Source organism: Dendronephthya gigantea, unplaced genomic scaffold, assembly GCF_004324835.1.
Source record: "Dendronephthya gigantea isolate DGI-Jeju-01 unplaced genomic scaffold, DenGig_1.0 000015F, whole genome shotgun sequence".
Lineage (NCBI taxonomy): Eukaryota > Metazoa > Cnidaria > Anthozoa > Malacalcyonacea > Nephtheidae > Dendronephthya > Dendronephthya gigantea.
Window position 1 is genome coordinate 1,688,371 of NW_021163025.1, and position 17,896 is coordinate 1,706,266.

General features: G+C 38.6%; 5 protein-coding genes across 5 annotated transcripts; 3 read left to right on the top strand and 2 right to left on the bottom strand.

Annotated features, from left to right (window-relative positions):
* Nucleotides 1-383: 383 nt before the first annotated feature.
* LOC114520192 (lysocardiolipin acyltransferase 1-like) lies at nucleotides 384-1,817 on the bottom strand. The gene is made up of 3 exons (XM_028540419.1): nucleotides 1,719-1,817; nucleotides 1,321-1,518; nucleotides 384-1,183 (listed from the first exon to the last, which is right to left on the bottom strand). The coding sequence occupies exons 1-3, from the start codon at nucleotides 1,753-1,755 to the stop codon at nucleotides 384-386; spliced, it is 1,035 nt and encodes a 344-aa protein (XP_028396220.1). The 5' UTR covers nucleotides 1,756-1,817.
* A 522-nt stretch (nucleotides 1,818-2,339) lies between these two features.
* Nucleotides 2,340-8,580, top strand: LOC114520124 (N-terminal kinase-like protein). The gene is made up of 18 exons (XM_028540343.1): nucleotides 2,340-2,559; nucleotides 3,172-3,231; nucleotides 3,330-3,410; nucleotides 3,483-3,590; nucleotides 3,703-4,185; nucleotides 4,274-4,432; nucleotides 4,696-4,803; nucleotides 4,891-5,004; nucleotides 5,087-5,176; nucleotides 5,334-5,396; nucleotides 5,623-5,811; nucleotides 6,054-6,132; nucleotides 6,233-6,391; nucleotides 6,495-6,655; nucleotides 6,732-6,812; nucleotides 6,990-7,112; nucleotides 7,421-7,675; nucleotides 7,828-8,580. The coding sequence occupies exons 1-18, from the start codon at nucleotides 2,428-2,430 to the stop codon at nucleotides 8,242-8,244; spliced, it is 2,862 nt and encodes a 953-aa protein (XP_028396144.1). The 5' UTR covers nucleotides 2,340-2,427; the 3' UTR covers nucleotides 8,245-8,580.
* A 74-nt stretch (nucleotides 8,581-8,654) lies between these two features.
* LOC114520125 lies at nucleotides 8,655-11,495 on the bottom strand. Its single transcript, XM_028540344.1, has 5 exons — nucleotides 11,143-11,495; nucleotides 10,923-10,989; nucleotides 10,167-10,274; nucleotides 9,894-9,986; nucleotides 8,655-9,795 (listed from the first exon to the last, which is right to left on the bottom strand). The coding sequence occupies exons 1-5, from the start codon at nucleotides 11,220-11,222 to the stop codon at nucleotides 8,671-8,673; spliced, it is 1,473 nt and encodes a 490-aa protein (XP_028396145.1). The 5' UTR covers nucleotides 11,223-11,495; the 3' UTR covers nucleotides 8,655-8,670.
* A 1,573-nt stretch (nucleotides 11,496-13,068) lies between these two features.
* Nucleotides 13,069-15,779, top strand: LOC114520065 (CCR4-NOT transcription complex subunit 9-like). The gene is made up of 10 exons (XM_028540268.1): nucleotides 13,069-13,171; nucleotides 13,751-13,875; nucleotides 14,008-14,060; nucleotides 14,185-14,252; nucleotides 14,433-14,520; nucleotides 14,616-14,722; nucleotides 14,796-14,891; nucleotides 14,982-15,080; nucleotides 15,150-15,241; nucleotides 15,515-15,779. The coding sequence occupies exons 1-10, from the start codon at nucleotides 13,148-13,150 to the stop codon at nucleotides 15,678-15,680; spliced, it is 918 nt and encodes a 305-aa protein (XP_028396069.1). The 5' UTR covers nucleotides 13,069-13,147; the 3' UTR covers nucleotides 15,681-15,779.
* A 338-nt stretch (nucleotides 15,780-16,117) lies between these two features.
* LOC114519992 (E2F-associated phosphoprotein-like) lies at nucleotides 16,118-17,693 on the top strand. The gene is made up of 5 exons (XM_028540186.1): nucleotides 16,118-16,240; nucleotides 16,433-16,581; nucleotides 16,686-16,979; nucleotides 17,117-17,273; nucleotides 17,414-17,693. The coding sequence occupies exons 1-5, from the start codon at nucleotides 16,146-16,148 to the stop codon at nucleotides 17,673-17,675; spliced, it is 957 nt and encodes a 318-aa protein (XP_028395987.1). The 5' UTR covers nucleotides 16,118-16,145; the 3' UTR covers nucleotides 17,676-17,693.
* The last annotated feature ends 203 nt before the right edge of the window (nucleotides 17,694-17,896 follow it).

A 17,896-nucleotide genomic window follows, 5' to 3' on the forward strand; every position in this document is an offset into this window, starting at 1 on the left:
TTATTCATGGGGTTCACAATGCCTGGATGCAATTGGATTGGTCTTGAAACTTTAGTCCAGTTGGGAGAACCATTTGCATCCAATTTTTTAAAAGGAAATATATTTACTCTTAGCAATATTGCCAACTTCAAATCAAAACATATCAAATTTTTCTTCATTCTATATTAGAAGCAAACTAATCACTTTTTCTGTAATTATTTACAATTACAAAACAACATGCGTATAAATACAATGTTTACATAGATAATGATACCACAATGTTGCATTATAGATCAATCAAGATATAATCTGAACATGTTTATCAAGTTCATTCTTCCAGTCGCAACTTCATCAACTAATAATGTACCAATCATAACTTGCAGTTTACTAAAATCTTAGGATTCTTAGCGCGTCTTGCCGTTACTGTTTTGAGTGCCATATTTACTACTGGCATGGCCATTGTTCTTGGTGACTACATGCTTTGAGTTCAATGCCTGTTGTTTCACTTGAAGTGTTTCAAAACCACCACCAAATGTGGATTGCAAAAAGAATACTATAAACATAATCAATGTATACCAACGAACCCACCAATATTTATACAACAACATGAATACAACACAAAGAAAGGTGAACCAGTAAACTATCCAGAAAATCATTTGATATTTAACTGTCATCTCGTCCACCATCGACTTCTCCTCGTGTTGCGGAATGAAATTTCCTTCTTTGTAAAACTGTTCCAAAGTTGTTTCTTTTTCTGCCCATCTTTCCTTGCACCATTTTTCTAATCCTTCGGTAGACTCGGGTATGCTACCAATAGGATGCCTCTTGATGTGAAAGTGAACATCTTGTGGGAAACGTCCCTTCGCTAGGTCTGACTCGGACGTGCACATGTTACCAACATAACCAACTGTGACATCATATATTGCATCAATCCCGTGACGTGATCTCAGTTGCTCAACGCAGTATGTAAAACCTTTCAATCTGGGATGGAGGACATATTTGTATATGGGTAGATTATTTTTCAAGGCATAGGATTTACTCTTCTCCAGAGAATGTGTGTCCAGGTCAGTGCCCTCGGGGAATATCAGCAGCTGTAGAGGGTAGTTGATATCTGTGAAATAATGCAGGATTTGACGAAGGTACTCTTTGTCTTTGTCCCAATTCCTCTTGATAAATAAAAACATCACAGTCTGCATTCCCCACCCTGGAAAGATATTTAAAGAGAAAGAATTCTAAAATATTCTCCCATGTTAGTTCTGTGCTACAATAGCTGTGAGCACTGTAAAACGTCCGCCCTAGAGGGCATTCCATTGAGGTGTCTTGCAACACTTTTTTGTATACCTGCCCCAGGAATATGCTTCAATTCATTTTTCAAAATAATTTTCTCATGTTCCAGCCGTTGTTGACGAAATATGACAGACCAATAGTAAAGCCAATCAAGTCTCGTTCGATGGTTCATTATGATAACAACTTTCTCGTTTTTCACATGTGATGAAAAGTCTTCATTTGTTATATGAACTCTCATACCAAAGATGATCTCTGAATTAGAAGATGCAAGATCAATTAACCTACACTGATATGGCAGAATACCTACATCAGAATATCTGATATCATTAAACTCTCGAGTACATGCACCTATAATGAAACTTTATAAACTTGAAGTTATCTCGCGACTCTTTGTAATTTGTGTTGCGTGATCTTAATAAAAACAAAACAAAGACAATTATGAATTATCTTACCGAGAACAGCCTTTGATTTGTGAATGATAAACCACATAATAAAACAAAAGAGATAATCAATAAAATGACACGCAAATACCCCGACGAAATTCTCAAATTTATGAATTTAAAACAAATACTTACAACAGGCAAACCCAGCCATGTGCCCAGCAACCTGTCAGTGATGTATCGAAACCAACTAGGTTTGACAAATATCAAAGGTAATGCAGGACCTACCAGGAATATCGTGCCGAAAAACGATGTTAAAAACATAAAGAAAACAAAAAATAATCCGCCTAAAAGATTTCGAAACATTTTCGCAATTAATCGAAGGAAAAAAGCAAAACTATAAAATAAATATTTGTTTTTGTCCCAGATGTGCTTTTATGCAATGGACGGCCAGAGACATCGGTTGCATTCAGCAACCATATGGAGATCAGTGGATAAAGTTAGCAATCGCGCGAAGGTGTCTGGGGCGGTTTATTTGCGTCCTCCCCAAGCACCCCTGCGCGCTTGCTCTACTACACAACCAACCGCTGATCTCGAAATAGCTGAACGCATGCTTTGCGTTTTCCAAAGCGCCTGGGTACGAGGCTAATAGACAGCGTCCGCGACACTCTGCAACAGCGGTTGTTCCAACAACAACAAAGTTTTGTTACTTTTTGCCACGAAAGCTTCGAAATATTAGGCAAGATAAACATCGAGTTTTATTTGGATTCTTCGCGTTTAAATGCAGGGATTTTGGAATCTGATCGGTAAAGTTGGTCAGGGTTCTACGCCTTCTTTTCCATATGAAATCGGAGACAAAATATCCAGTCTGGATGGGAAGTCAATATGGAGTCTTCACCGCGGAAAAAAGAAAGTACGGATTACTTTGTACATTAAGTGAAATTAGATTGGTTTTAATTGATATATTAATTTGATGAATCATGTAGCGATTTATGATGAAACTCTGCCAGAATATTTTGTTGATATTCTTCTAATCTTAATTTCAAATGTTATTCTTAATCCTTTTCAGTGATCTCATTCCTTTAAATGTGACAGCAAATTTGGAGGTCGCGCATGAGATCTCTTGCTAGCTTTACATGAAATGCAATCTGGGAGACTCATGCATTATAGATCAATATCCCAATATCAAATGACTATGATTTGTTCTTGCACTATGAAAAGGGAACCAGACTCTTAATTGTGCCATGTCTTTCCCCCCCCCCCCTTACACTTTGTGGTGTTCATCCCCCCTGGCCCCCTCATACCTTTGGTATAATATCACACTTATGTTTTATGCCCCTTCTTACTTTGTAAATCTATTATAATAATCATATCACATGCATTTTTCAACTCTCTCATTCCTCATTTTCTCACCTCACCATTACAGCTAGGTCATAATTACTTCCCCTCGTCACATGTCATAACTTCCTATATTCAATGTACATAATACACAATAATACCATAGAATATGAAATCTTCATGTTAGGGAACCAGTGAAGAGGTTTCAATCTTTGTCTTTGATGTGAAAAACTCCCCACCTGATCAGGTCAGTGTGAGAAAATACGAAATAAAAGCTAACTATATTTTGAACTTTTTATTTGGATGAAAATATATGAAGTTTTTTATTTGTGTGATGCCTTGTAGCACGAAGTAGCAAAGGCTGAATTCAAAAGATTGCGAACCCTCAGACATCCGACTGTCTTACGATATGTTGATGGATTGGAGGTATTAAGGATTAAGTTTGGAGTAATCCTTCTGATCCTTTTTAATCTCAATCTGATTTCTGTCTTAATTTAGTCGGAGAGTGTTGTGTACATTGTAACGGAGTCAGTAACTCCGTTGGAAGAATATTTAAACGAGAATAGAAACGAACTTGAAATATCCTGGGGAATACGTCAGATTGCGGTAAAATTTGCGAAGATTTCTTGTATTATTTCGACTCTATCTTGCACCATTTTCATACCACAGTCGTAAACCTTCATAATTTTTATTGCCATTTTCTTTGCCTTCTCTTCAGACCGCCCTGGATTTTCTCATAAACAACGCTGGCCTAATTCATGGAAATATCTGTCTATCCTCAATATTTGTTGATCGCGGAGGAGAATGGAAACTAGGACGCGTCGCGTACGTGCAGCCCGCAAAGCCCGCGAGTGGAGCGGAGGTTCCCACCCTATCCCGCTTCCCGTGGATGCAGAAATACGAACCGCCCGAAGGGGCTCCTGGGAGCAAACTCAAGAAACGAACGGAGAAATGGTCCGCGGACGTGTGGGGCCTGGGTTGCCTGATCTGGGAAATCTTCAACGGCCCTCTACCTAAATCGTCTTCGCTTAAATCGGTCGGAAAAATTCCGGGAAATCTACTCAGCCATTATGGCGAACTTGTGAGTGCAAATCCGAAAACCAGGCCGGATCCTGCGAAGTTCATTGCTCAATGTCGCGCCAAAGGACAGTATCTTGCGAACAGCTTTGTGGAGTCGAATTTGTTCCTAGCCGAAATACAGGTGAGTAATGATATACTGAAGAAATGATAGTTTTCGTCTGCTGTCCTAGAACTGTCGTATCTTTTTTTCAAATTTTCTCCTTCTCTAGATGAAATCTCAAGAAGAACAAAAGGAATTTTTCAAATCGTTGAGCTCTCAACTTGATTCATTTCCACAACAATATTGTAAAATGCAAATCTTGCCATTGCTTTTGAACGCGTTCGAATACGGTTCGGCTGGATCCACTGTTCTTGCTCCGCTGTTTAAGGTGAGAAAGTAATTTCTAGATCCTACAATCGATTGACCTTAAAATGAACTGCTTATCCATCAGGGGCCGGTTGTATAAAACTCTTTAATTACATTTTGCATAGTTAAACCCTAGCTAACTCCGAAATTGTGTCCTTAATCACAGTTAAAAGTTAACCAGCTTTTATACAACTGGCGTCTGCTGGTTATTAAAAAGGGAAGATGAATTGGCCTGGGTCTCCCATTGCAAGAGACGATTATAAAATATTCCATTTAAAATTTCAGATCGGTAAGCTCCTTGAAGCAGAAGAATATCAACAAAGAATTGTTCCTTGTGTTGTCAAACTGTTTTCGTCAACCGACAGGGCGACAAGGATTCAGTTGTTACAACAGGTTGTTTGAAGACTGGGAATGTTCCTAGGCTTTGGTCTATTTGGTCTAAAGACTTTCGTATTCAATTATATTGTTTCTGCATTTCAGTTGGATAATTTCGTGCAGTATTTGCAACCATCCGTGGTGAACGATCAGATCTTTCCGAACGTTGCGTTAGGATTTGGAGACACGGTGCCCGCCATGAGAGAGCACACGATCAAGGTGAGATGATGCAATGAGAACCAGCCTTTTAGTTGCAATGATAGCTGCGATGTAGAGACAATTTTATGCTTTCATTTTACAGTCAATGCTTCTCTTGACGCCAAAACTGACCGAAAAAACAATAAACAATCAGCTTCTGAAGTTTTTTGCAAAACTTCAAATGGATGAACAGGTATTGAGTCGATATTCGTTTAAACATTATTCGAATAAATTGTTATAAATATGGTCATATTGAATGCTGTCAAATGCGAGTTCTCTTGGTTTGGAATGGCAAAGACTCTTGTCTTTGTTGTTTTTTAAATTGGCGTTTATTTCGTCTTGTTTTTCAGCCAAGTATTCGAACCAATACGACCGTGTGTTTGGGAAAGATCGCCCGACATCTTCCTGAAGCAGTGAGTATTTTGATGAGGTGAATTGTCGTGTGGAGAATATTATGTGAATTGATAACTTTGTCCCACGTTTGCATAAGAGATGAAGGCTTTTAAACAGACTTATATCATATTCATCAGGATAATTTTTATGATTTTTTTCCATTTTATTGTGAAATAACGCTAGACTGCTACAAGTAATCATTAGAGCTGCTGTGAATGACACCTCGAATATCTTTCTTAAATTTAGACACGTCAAAAAGTGATTGTCGCTGCATTCCTTCGCGCCTTACGAGATCCGTTCCCCCCTGCAAAAATGGCTGGAATCAACGCGTTATGTGGGACACTTGAATACACGGCGGTACACGAATGTGCAACGAGGGTTTTACCAGCCTTGTGTACCATGACGATCGATCCCGATAAGTCCGTTAGAGACCAAGTAAGTGTGTTTAAACTTTGTTCTAGTCTCTTTTCATTGCTCTCCTACCTCGCAGTCTTGAGCTGTCTTTGTTCCCAGGCCTACACTACATTGCCTCGCCGCATAACTGAGAGCCTGGTGACGAGGCTGGTGGGTATGTCTCTCAAAATGTTCGTTTACAAGTGTGTGCAAAAATGTATCCAAGGAGCTTGTGTTAAATGCTTGTTTACTGATTTTGTGTTCATCGTAAATTTTTTCTCAAGACTTTCAAAGCGATCCGCCTGATTTTGGGAAAGGTTGAGAAGAGTTCCGAAGACGTCTCTGAAAAAGAAAGCGCTACAAGTAAGCCATTGAATGAAATATCGCTTTACGATAGCGCTTTGTGAATTGATTTATTAAACAGACGTATGTATACTTGAACTAAATAAACACACTATTCCAGGCGACGCTCCGACGTCGACTGAGGGGTCTGGCACTGCATCCGGGACATGGACTGGTTGGGCTATGAGTTCCATATCTTCAAAATTATATAAAGGAAGTGCTTCAGAAGACGTGCAAGGCAAGGAAACTCGATCAGCAACTCAACCGCGACAGGTTAAAAGTAAGTTGGGTTTGAAGTTACGATATTTCAACACTGGACTGCGAAAATCTTCGATACTTTGCAGTCGAAAATTCCCTCCAATTGTGGGCCAAATTTTTCAAAGGTCCGTCGAAGGTCAGCACTAATACACCAGAGATAACCTCTGCCACTGACCGCACGGGTCAGAACAATGACCCTCAACTCAAAGCAAACTCTGACAGTGATTATGAAGGGGATGAATGGGGTGAAGAGGGATGGCAAGAGGATGAATGGGATAATGAAAAGGTACGTAGGGACATTGCTTGTATTCAAGAATTGCTCTCGAGTCCCGAAAGTAAATATTTTTGGGGGTTTTGTTAAGGATTCAATGAGTAGCGTAAGGAAAGACTTGATGGATGCTAGAAATGAACTATCATCAGCCATCAGCCATGACGAACCAGAGGTATGTATTGTTACAATTTCCTGACCTACACGTTTCCTGTCGGGTTTTGCATAGCCTGCATTCAAGGTGGTTTATAGGTGCGTCATATTCCAGAGCGTCTGTCAAGCAGACATATTTCCTACACGTTGTGATAGCCTTGATTGAGAACCCTTTACATCAACGGTAACTTTGCTTTAGGGGGAAGTCTCTTCTGACAAGGAGGAGGATAGCGATAGCGACTTTGGAGACTGGGACCAAGACAATTGGGGCAAAAGTGAAAGCAATTCGAACAACGTGAAGGCTCCCGCAAGTAATGCATTGGTAAGCGGAAACACGCTTGTAAAGGCAGGTTATCTTTCCAGGAGACTATAAGTCAGATTAGCGATCAGTGAAGTATTGACTTATTGGCAATGGCTTCAAACCAACCAACCCCCCCCCCTCCTTGCCAATAAACTCTCAGAAATACCAGGAGTACCCGGGGTAATCCACTGTACTTTCAGCGCAGGGTTAGCTAGGCTCTTAATTATCGCACAACTTTCAAATGTCAAGGCGAAATTATGATCTCGTCGGTGTTGAATAAGCTGTCCGACTCTGAAACTAGAATCCCAAACACATTTTTAACCTTTCAGTCTAAAGGAAAAGGCAGGAAATCCGGTGCGCTGAAGCTTTCAAGTGGCAAGAAAAAATCCGGCGTAAACGAAGATGACTTGTTGTCTGAATTAATGTCCGATACAAGTCAAAACAAGCCAGCGAGTCAGGTTCCTGCGATGAATCAAGGCTCTGCTTGGGATAACGACTGGAGTAACATGAAGGATAGTTTTGTACAAGACGATAATTGGACAGAAAGTTTCTTCCAACAAGATGGTAAAAACAATTCAAGCAAGGTTTGTCATTTTTGGTTGTATTTGTGCTTTTGTAGACTGTAGTGGACTCGCAACATTTTTTGCAAAACAAGCTGCAAGACATTGTCATTGTTTTCTATTTTGCTCTCTTAGTGAAACCCGGCTGCGAAATTCATTTTGCTTTTCTTAAATAGAGTACTAAGAAGGTTGAAAATTCACCGCAGACGTTTAAAATATCCACAAAGAAAACAGAGGAAAGTAAAAAGAGTAAAGCGAGCGCCAAAACTCGTGCAAAACAAGACACAAGTTCTCAGTCAGTCGACGGATGGGGCTCCGATGACTGGGCTCCTTTGGAGGACTCGGGCCAAGTAGTAACCAATCCCAGCTCGGCCGCGGTCGACGCAGGGAGTGATGGGAACTCCGGGACCGCGGGCGATAGCTGGGACACTGGGGGATGGGATAATTTTGATAGTTTTGAACAGAACACGAAGGAAAGCGAAGCTGATAAGGCGAGGAAAAAACGGGAGGAAAGAAGAAAGCAAAGAGAACAAGCTTTGAAAGAAAAGCGTGCTGCTAAAGGGGGGTCAAAACTAGGGGCTGTAAAAAAATAATAATATTCGGTCACATTCACTAGCAAAACAATCTCAAAATATCCATTCCGCGTATTCCGAATAGCCTCGGGCCTATGCTCTAACGCGCCAGCTTGTCAACAAAGTTCTGGAACAACAATATAACGAAGAGCCCGCCACAATTTTTTTTATTGAACGCATTACATTGCCCCGGGGTTAGAATATTTTTCGCAAGCAAACGGCATTTGCGAGCGAATTTGGGCGAAGGGGAATTGAGTCGATTTGCAGCGGGAATAAATTTATTGATATTTATATATAATACAAAATTTAAACGTAGAGTGATATAGCAATTCATATTATCCTTAATCAAAGCCGTCATTTAGGAAAATGTTTCGAATTTTTTACTTAAATATAGTTTGCATATTGTGTTGTCTGAGAGAACAAGTTTTGTTAGATATTAGCAATCAATTAAACAAGTGGCGTGTTTTCTTCGCCCGTCAATGTTTCGTCCTCTGGCTCTGCTTCTTCAAGTTTTGTGGCAACTTCTTTACCATTTGACTCAGTTTCGTCCTTTTTGATTTGCGAGTCATGATCCATTGACGCTTCTTGGTCATCATCCTCGGTCTGAACAGTGTTATCTTCATCGAATGCCACAAATATGCTCAGTTTTACATCGTCCTCTGATGAAATTTCTTGTGGGACACCTTCGTTCTTTCTCTGATCAAGCAGACTATCGTTTTCGTTATCGCCCTCGGGTTCGCCTCGAACAGAGTTGACGTGAAAAACATCATCTTCTGTCTTCGTTTCAGTTGATAATATTAAGCTAGTATCTTCTTCAACCTCGTTAATTTCCTTATCCACGTTACTCTTGTCATCGCACACCTTTGTCTTCGCATGTTCACGGCGGAGTTCTGTGTTTTCGTTAGTCTTCGGTGCAACATAGCTTGGCTGTTTCGAAGACCTTGCTTCGTTTACAATCAGAGGTCTATCTTCCTCATCGTTCAAGCATTCGGTTTCAGTTTTTGGACAGCAACCTTCCTTCTCTGTTCCGTCCAGAACTATGCTATTCAATTTATCTTCAGTGCTTGAAGTACTTCCTGCATTCTCCTCGTGTTCGTTCGTAAAACATTGACGTATGTCTTTGTTGTTCAAGTTCGTTTCTTTAGCAAAACTCGACTGATCATCAGACGGTTTTCCTTCACTGCAAGTGCCATTAATCAAAGGTACACCAGCCATATTGGTTTGGTCTGAAGCTGCCTTGAACGGATTCCCACTTGGGTGCTTGTGGTAATCCAGCATATTGCCCCCATTTGAAATTTTTGCTTCCTTTTTCAGCAGGTGTTTTCCATGCATTGAAACTTCGTCATCCACTTCAAGCAATGCAGCTGTGTCTTCAGCATTGTTACCTGATATCCCAGCTTCGTTTTTTTTCTTTTTAATGCTCGCCATTTCAGGTCTGTTTGGTTGAAGGTGTCTGGTTTCGTCTTTCGTAATCTTGGGATCAACGGTTGAATCTGGTTTATTATCCTGGATTGCGAACGGGTTGGTTCCAATTCCACGCGTGTGAGGCTCCGGTTGATCATAATCAGACAACTGAAATAAAAAGACGAAAATGAATGCCTAATAAGGAAAGTCGTATGGGGTGCTGAATGGATGCAATTGCTAACGGCAATTTAGAATTTGTCTTTTACCCTTCTGACTGTCTTTGAGACCTCGCTTTGCTCAACTTTTCTGTTGCATTGCAGTAGTTCAACTGCTAACATACAGTCTTTCTTATAGCGCATCTGGAAATATAAAAACCGACGAATTAAATTCCTTTTTGTGGCCAGTAAAACAATGATAGTTTAGATACGGAACAGGAACTTTCAAAGCTCGACGCCTTGCTGGCAATTTGATAGGGTCAAATGGATGGAGTTTTGTAAAAGTATTTTCAGCGATTTCAAAGTTAGAAAGAAGCCTCTTACATTTTCAACTTCCAATTTATTGATCATCTCTCTGTATTCCATCAAGCGTTCGGTTAAAGTTTGAACAATTCTTCTCGAGTTTTCTTTCTCCTTTTCCAGCTCTTGGGCCTGAAGAACAAACCAAAACATGTATTACGCATGTCTGAAATGAAATCGCCAAACCGGCGCATAGAAATTCACACATAAAAGCAAGAATCACCTATTTTCGTCATTCAAAAATTTCGACGCCCCAACGATTCATCGTTGAAGATGCAAACGCGCGCAAATATGTTCATTTTTTTATACTCAGTGCGCAAATCATGCTGGCTGCTTTATGTCGGACACTCAACTCAAGTAAAAACACTTGAAAATCTTTCCAGCAAACTTGATTGAGCATTTGCCAATAATGCTTTTTTAAGAGAAAAAAAATGCGTTGTCGGTACACAGTATATAACGTGAGGTGGACCATGGATGGTGACTGATTTAATTTTCATATTACCTCCGTGAAAATCAATTTGTTTCTTCAAAAACTGAACATTTGGTTTATTAAGTTTTATTACTGTAGATAATCAAATTAATACTGTGTTAATTGTGTTGTAAATTCGATTCATGGACCTTTTGAACTCCGCAACTTTCAACAGAAACTTGCAAAGTCCGATATACGCACTTCGACACTACTTTGACGAACATAGCTTGAATTCGAACATTACTCGAGAACTATACGATAAGTATAAATTTCCATCCATTTGACTATGAGTGTCTTCACGCGATCCTTACCGTATAAAGCAGCATCTCTTCAAGATCTTGATTCTTTTTCATAGCTTCCTTCAAACAATTGTTCAGCCTGGGAAACAAAAAATGCAATTTCTTTGCAAATTCTTTTGCAAATGGTCAAGGTGAATAATCGTGTCCCAAATGGACACCCTACTTCGGTATTGTCCTTCAATGCGTTACGTTAATGTCTTTGTAAGTGATTCATGATGGTGACCAGACTAACCTCTCCAGTTCTCCCGTAGAGCTTAGATTGCTCGCATCCTGTATTGCAATTTTCTCGATTGCTTGACTGCTAGAGGCCATGATCTTTGCCTTTCAGGGAAAATGTGAAAATACTATAAATTTTCTTCTAAAACTGCCGTGTAGCTATGCTTTTTGCTATACTGTTCATTATAGCTAGATCACATGCCGTTCTACAAACACATTCATGCTCGTTCGACTCAATCGACTGGGCTGTTTTCAACCCAGGAAAATCATTCTCGGGACGCGATAAGACAGGAATTACAGACAGAACTAATTCGGCTTAAACACAAAGAAACTATCCTGTTTGCTAACGTCACAAACAGACAGGTTAAATATAGTAATATTGTTCACCGAAGGCGGAAGGCTGTCTCAATCGATCTATGGTCAATTTGTCAAGCACACAAATTAAAATCAAACGATAGAAAATGGAACTTCGGTGCAATATGGTGGGCTATACCTACGTAAAATTAGCGCGAGTTCTGATATGAATGTAATTCCCAAGCAAAAAATATAGCATTCAGTAAAGATGGGGGAGTTTTTGAGCTTGTACAGACACGATTAATCTTACCTCACTGACTTGTTCACACATGTACAAGAGTCGTTTATAATCTCACGTGATTCTAATCTATATTGACACTGTGTCTGTACAGAGAGCTGTTTATACTACACACGATTCGTAAAATTTATACTACTTTGAATTTTTCTCTCGTCTTTCCAATAATTGCTATTTGTGTTTCTAATCAACATAATGAAGGTTGAAATCATTATTACAATCAGTATAATTACGGTTCCACAAATTGCAGGCGAGCTGCGATGCCGAAGTACTTAAGACGGATTTGGTCGTATGTGTGATTTTGCACTTGTTGTAACATGCATTAGCATGTCTTGAATATTTTGAATTGAAAATCGTCGAGACATAGCGATAGCCATACCTGTTCCTTGGATTTTGTTGAAATGTCCAAAAGCAATAAGATTGTTCGTTATTCTATGTCCGGCAGTGTTGTGAAATATATTTGCAGTTGTGACCCGAATGTCACAACATATGTTGTGTGTTGACTGTGTTCGGACATGCTCTTTGTAATTTAATACCCCAGCTATTTTAATGTCTTCCGTCTTATCCTGTGAGACATTCACATGCTTGTTTGATAATACTGTTTGATCAAGTCTGCTTATTCAAATAAAAACGGAAATTGTGTATCCGTGTTTAACATAAATTGACCGAAAAAGTGCCTTCTGTTTAAATATAGTGTTGTTTTAATTTTCTCAATTATTTTAGACTGCTCGCCTAAGGGGAAAACAATCCAAAAACGAATAAAGTTACTTTTGAAGTTTCGAGTTTTTGACGTTTTTTGATTTATTGGATGCAGAATGTAATAAACCCTGCGATTCGTGATAGGAAACAGGTGATATTAGAAATTAGAAAACAGAATATTGACAGGATGATTTGAAGCTAAAATTTTGAGGTATCAGGGTGAAAAAAAGGATGATTTAGACCATTAACTTTCAGTACTTTGGGTGGCGCGAGGTAGTGAGTAGGGATATAGGAGGGGGAGGAGCAGTGAGCAGTGAAGGCGGTGTTACACTATTCAACTTTCCTTCCAACTTGCAATGCAATTCTACTCCTGAGACATCTAAAGTTGTCAACTACGAACATCTCTTACGATCAGTGAACGTTTTCTTAGCATTACGACCACTCTTTACAAATTAACATCCCTCAAAATTATAATTGTATTGCAAGTTCCAAGAAAAATTGCATAATGTAACAGCGTCTTGAAGCTTTTCTGCGCGTTCACTCTCACCAGTCTCTCGCCAGTTTTACTCGTGGTACAATAAATAGTAAGATGAAGTAATTCATAAACAGTGACTGCTGTGCATAACGTAACGCAGGCACTAACAAAGAAAATAAACAAAACTAGCTTTCATTTTAGTAAATTGTAAAATATTTTGTGGATTTTTGGACGTTTATATTTCTTTTTTGTACTGAGATGATGCACCAGATGGCAAGCCAGGTAATGAAATATTTCTTGTTACATAAATCGCTGTTGTTGCCGTAGGTTTTGTAGTCTAAAATGTTTGTGAACTTGTATATAGTTTTACAGGGATTAATAATTTTTAATAGCTTTTTAATACGAATAAATTGAGTAAAATTTAATTCTATAGACAAATGTTAATATAGTACATTTATTAGTAATAAAAAAGCTCACCATAATCACATTTACAAATCTTTACAATTGTGTACAACTTCAGCCTTCAGGACGGGCCGACGACCGACGACGGGCTATTGTTTGCATAACGTGATAATGGCAAAAATGGATTTTGATGACAATCACTATAAATATGATTCATGACAACTCTAGCTTAATTGTGTTTATTGCAAACTTGTCAGACAGATGTAAATGTTGCTGGACAATAAATATTGGATGTTTTTAAATGAGTTGGGTGTTGTCATGCTGACAGTGACAGAATATTGGGTTTCATAAACGTATTCCTCTTATCAGACAAACAAAAATTAAACAGCATGAACATCCCTTAAGAGATCATATTCCAGACATTAAGACGCTCAGCAGGATATTCTTGATGAATTTTAGCCACGGCCATTTTCCCATCATGCGCAAGTTGCCCCGTTGTCTGATGCGGAACGAGAGAAGATCTATTCATGGATCATCGAGCTGTCGAATGCTGAGACAAGAGAACATGCCCTTCTTGAATTAAGGTAGGCATACATGAACTATATTGATGTGAGGAGTTTGCCGCAAGCCCAGACTAGACAAACAAACTCCCTCCCTCCCCAAAATTTTAATTTTCACATTTCTGAAAAAAATGAAAATTCTTGGTATCATTTCAGTAAAAAAAGGGAGGTGGTTCAAGATTTGGCTCCAATGCTATGGCACTCCTTTGGTAAGAAAGAACTATTTTTGTTTTCATTACCAGATTATTCCAATATTATTATATTACAGTGTCTGGGGTGATGTGATATGAGCCCAAATTTTAATATCCTTTTCATTGAAATTTATTTGTTTAGGAACAATCGCTGCACTTCTTCAAGAAATTGTCAACATTTACCCTGTGATTAATCCTCCAAATTTGACAGTAAGTTTAGGATGAAAAGACTGAATGAATCTTGCATTCGAATTGAAGAAATTTGGAGTGTTTTTCAAATGTGAAAATCTGCTAATTGCACCCCAAAGATAAAGAACTCAAGTTTCCAAGCAGAAACATTGTTTGTTCCTATATAAACAAGTGGTATACATGTATTACGTTTAATTTTAGGCTCACCAGTCCAACAGAGTATGCAATGCCCTTGCATTGTTGCAATGTGTTGCCTCACATCCTGAGACACGAACATCATTCTTACAAGGTAGAGATCTAGAAGCCGTACTATTGCACTTTTTGTCCATCTTTCTTTATAATTTGTAGCTTCAGCAATCATAATATTCAATTGTTTTTTATCAGCGCATATTCCACTGTTTCTATATCCTTTCCTACACACAACAAGCAAGACTAGACCATTTGAATATCTTAGACTCACCAGCTTGGGAGTTGTTGGTGCCCTTGTGAAGGTAGGTCAGAAAGTGTTTGTGGTAAATGTTTTGATTTTTCCTGCTTAATGCCAAGTGTGAATATTTTTTTCAGACGGACGAGCCAGAAGTGATAAATTTTCTCCTCACTACAGAAATCATTCCTTTGTGTTTAAGAATAATGGAGTCTGGTAGTGAATTATCAAAAACTGTAAGAATTCCTGTTTTCTCAAGAAAGAGTTCCAAATCCAAACTTACATTTCGCATTGTAAAAATGTAACTATTATATTCCGTTTTTTAGGTAGCCACATTCATTCTTCAAAAGATTCTCCTGGATGAGACTGGCCTGTCATACATTTGTCAGACATATGAACGGTTTTCTCATGTGGCAATGATACTGGTAGGTGAAGCCTGCTTTGCAACCCAGCTGAAGATTTTTTAGCATGCAACATGTGTATTATTTTCCCAGGGTAAAATGGTGTTAGCGTTAGCAAAGGATCAGTCCGCAAGACTTTTGAAACATGTTGTGCGATGTTACCTCAGGCTGTCTGACAACCCCAGGTAAGCTATAAGAACCAGGTAGCATCCAGTTTTATATTGCGGTCAGTGATGAGAACAATTAATTACAGTATACATAGATCCAGGGATAAATCTGTATAGAAAGTCTGCGTTATGACGTCAATTTTAATTTGTTACTAATTCGTCAGAGGGCGCAATATAAAACTGGACAAACACGCTATCCTAGTGACTATTAAACACGGTCGAACATGTCGCATACTATATTAGACCACTGTAGAAGACTTCAAAAGACTGCAAAATTCAAATCATTTTTAGGGCGAGAGAAGCTTTGCGTCAGTGTTTGCCCGACCAGCTTAAGGACACAACATTCGGAAATTGTCTGAAAGATGATCCTTCAACAAAACGATGGTTGAATCAACTGATGAAGAACCTGTTAGAGCCGCCTGCAACTGATCCCAGAGGCATTCCCTTACCCACTTAGTAAACTGATGAAAATATGTACTATACAGAATTCACCCTTGTAATATACCGACACATGTGAAATAGTTATTTTCTAATTATCACGACTTGAATTTCGAAGTTTTTTGAAGGTCGCCTGTTGTGTTTGTACCTAAAAATATCCCCAGTGAGTCTTTTTTGGAATGATTTCAAACACGGAATGCAAGATACTACGCGAAGTTTGATTGGCTGATTTGGCTCCATGACAGTGCAAATCGCTGTTAAGCCAATCAAATTGCGGGTAACATTCGTTTTCCCGTTCTATTCTATGATTCGAAAGATTATGATGATTACGGAAATTACGGGTAATCTGTAATATGCGCGATTACAAAATTGGGACATTTTTCAAAAGGTGGAAACATTATCGGGACACAATAATTAGCATACATGACGTATGCAAAAACTCCCCTAAAACGTTGTGGAATCGACTTGTTGGTGGAGAGAAGTTATGGAGAGATTCCCCCGTTTTGGGGAAGATCTATCGTCTTCATCAGACTTTTATCTTGGTGTTGACAGTTCATCAGAAGATGAAGGAGGAAACAGGTAAATTCTTAAATCCATAAGGCATTGAGTACTGTTTATAAATGTGGCCTGTCCACTTTCAGTCTTTGAAACTTCCAAATATTTGGAGGTTTCACACACTTTCACTAAATAGAATTTTATGGGACGACTGAAAGGATGTATGTGTAAACTACTAAAGGATTCTCCTTTGCAATGATCCCAATTGATATTCAGTTCAGGAGATGAGATTGATCAAGATTTTGCTCATTATGAGAGGAAATATGGAGGAAGTGACAGCGACAGTTTTGAGAAAGAGATGGAACAGGAATTAAATGAAGAATTTGCAAAATACAGTAAACAACTCTTTGACGACCGTTCTAGAGGTATAACCTTGTATCATGTAGGTTATCGAGGGACTCTGTTGGAAACATGACGAAGAGGTGGTGAATTCCTCAATATTTTTTATCACCCTGTTCAATCTTTTCAGCTGCAGAAAAGCCAGCGGATAAAGCTGAGGATGGAAAAAAAGACACAACAGGACAAAGCAGTTCCATGGAAATGGGTGATAATACCGAAGATAAAGAAGAAAAAAAGAGTGTGACTTATGATGAGATATATTTTAGTTCAGGCAGTGAGGATGATGAAGATAATGTCGGAGGATTATCTTCAAAATCAAAGGAACGAAGGATGATGAAATCTGACGATGAACTTTTGTATGATCCAAACATGGACAGTGAAGATGAGAAATGGGTGAAACAACAAAGACGGGAATACCAGCAAGGTTGGTAAAATAGTTTCCTGAGGCAGTTCCAGATAAAAATGTGATTCAGGGTTTCTCATATCAGAATCATTTGACGTTGGCTTTTACGATGCCCTTTCACAGTTTATGCCATGGGTGTTAATTATCTTATCTTTTAGTTGTAGAGCCAAAATGTGGAGAGGAGATTGATGGAAACAAGGATGATTTCGAACCAAATAAAAAACCCAAAAAGAAATCTTCAAAAAATAATTTCACAAGTGATGCCATGTTGGCATGTCCAGCATGTTTGACCACACTCTGTGTTGATTGTCAGAGGTAAGGAGTCCCCTTTGGTTGTGGGAATAAATCTGCTTTTTTCACATAGTTTTCTTATCCAGGCTATGTTTATCAGTTGTATGAACAATGGGAAATTTTTGAGATTAGAAGGGCGTCTAATCAATTCCTTTTTCATCTAGGCATGACATATATAAACAACAGTTTCGAGCAATGTTTGTAATGAACTGCAAAGTGGTAGCTGATGAAACATTGCGTTATGAAGATAAAAAACAGAAAAAAAAATCATCAAAGAAAAACAAACAACCAGATGCTGGTGTTTCATTGGAGAAAGAGTCAGAACTCTACAACCCAGTTCAGTGCACTTCTTGTAATACTGAAGTGGCAGTTTTTGATAAAGATGAAGTTTATCATTTCTTTAATGTAGTTGAAAGTTTGCCATAAATTTTGTAAATATTGCTTAAATATCTATCAAAAGTACTAGAAGTACACAATTGATGTATTGTATAAATAATGTACATAATCTGAACTGTAATCATTATGTAGGACATTCAGTCAACGAATACTACTTTTCGTCCCTGTTGTCGAGACTTGTTTAAGACTCAAATTGTCAAAAAACATGTTGTGCAACAAATGACATTTTCTCATAATACATTTATTATGAG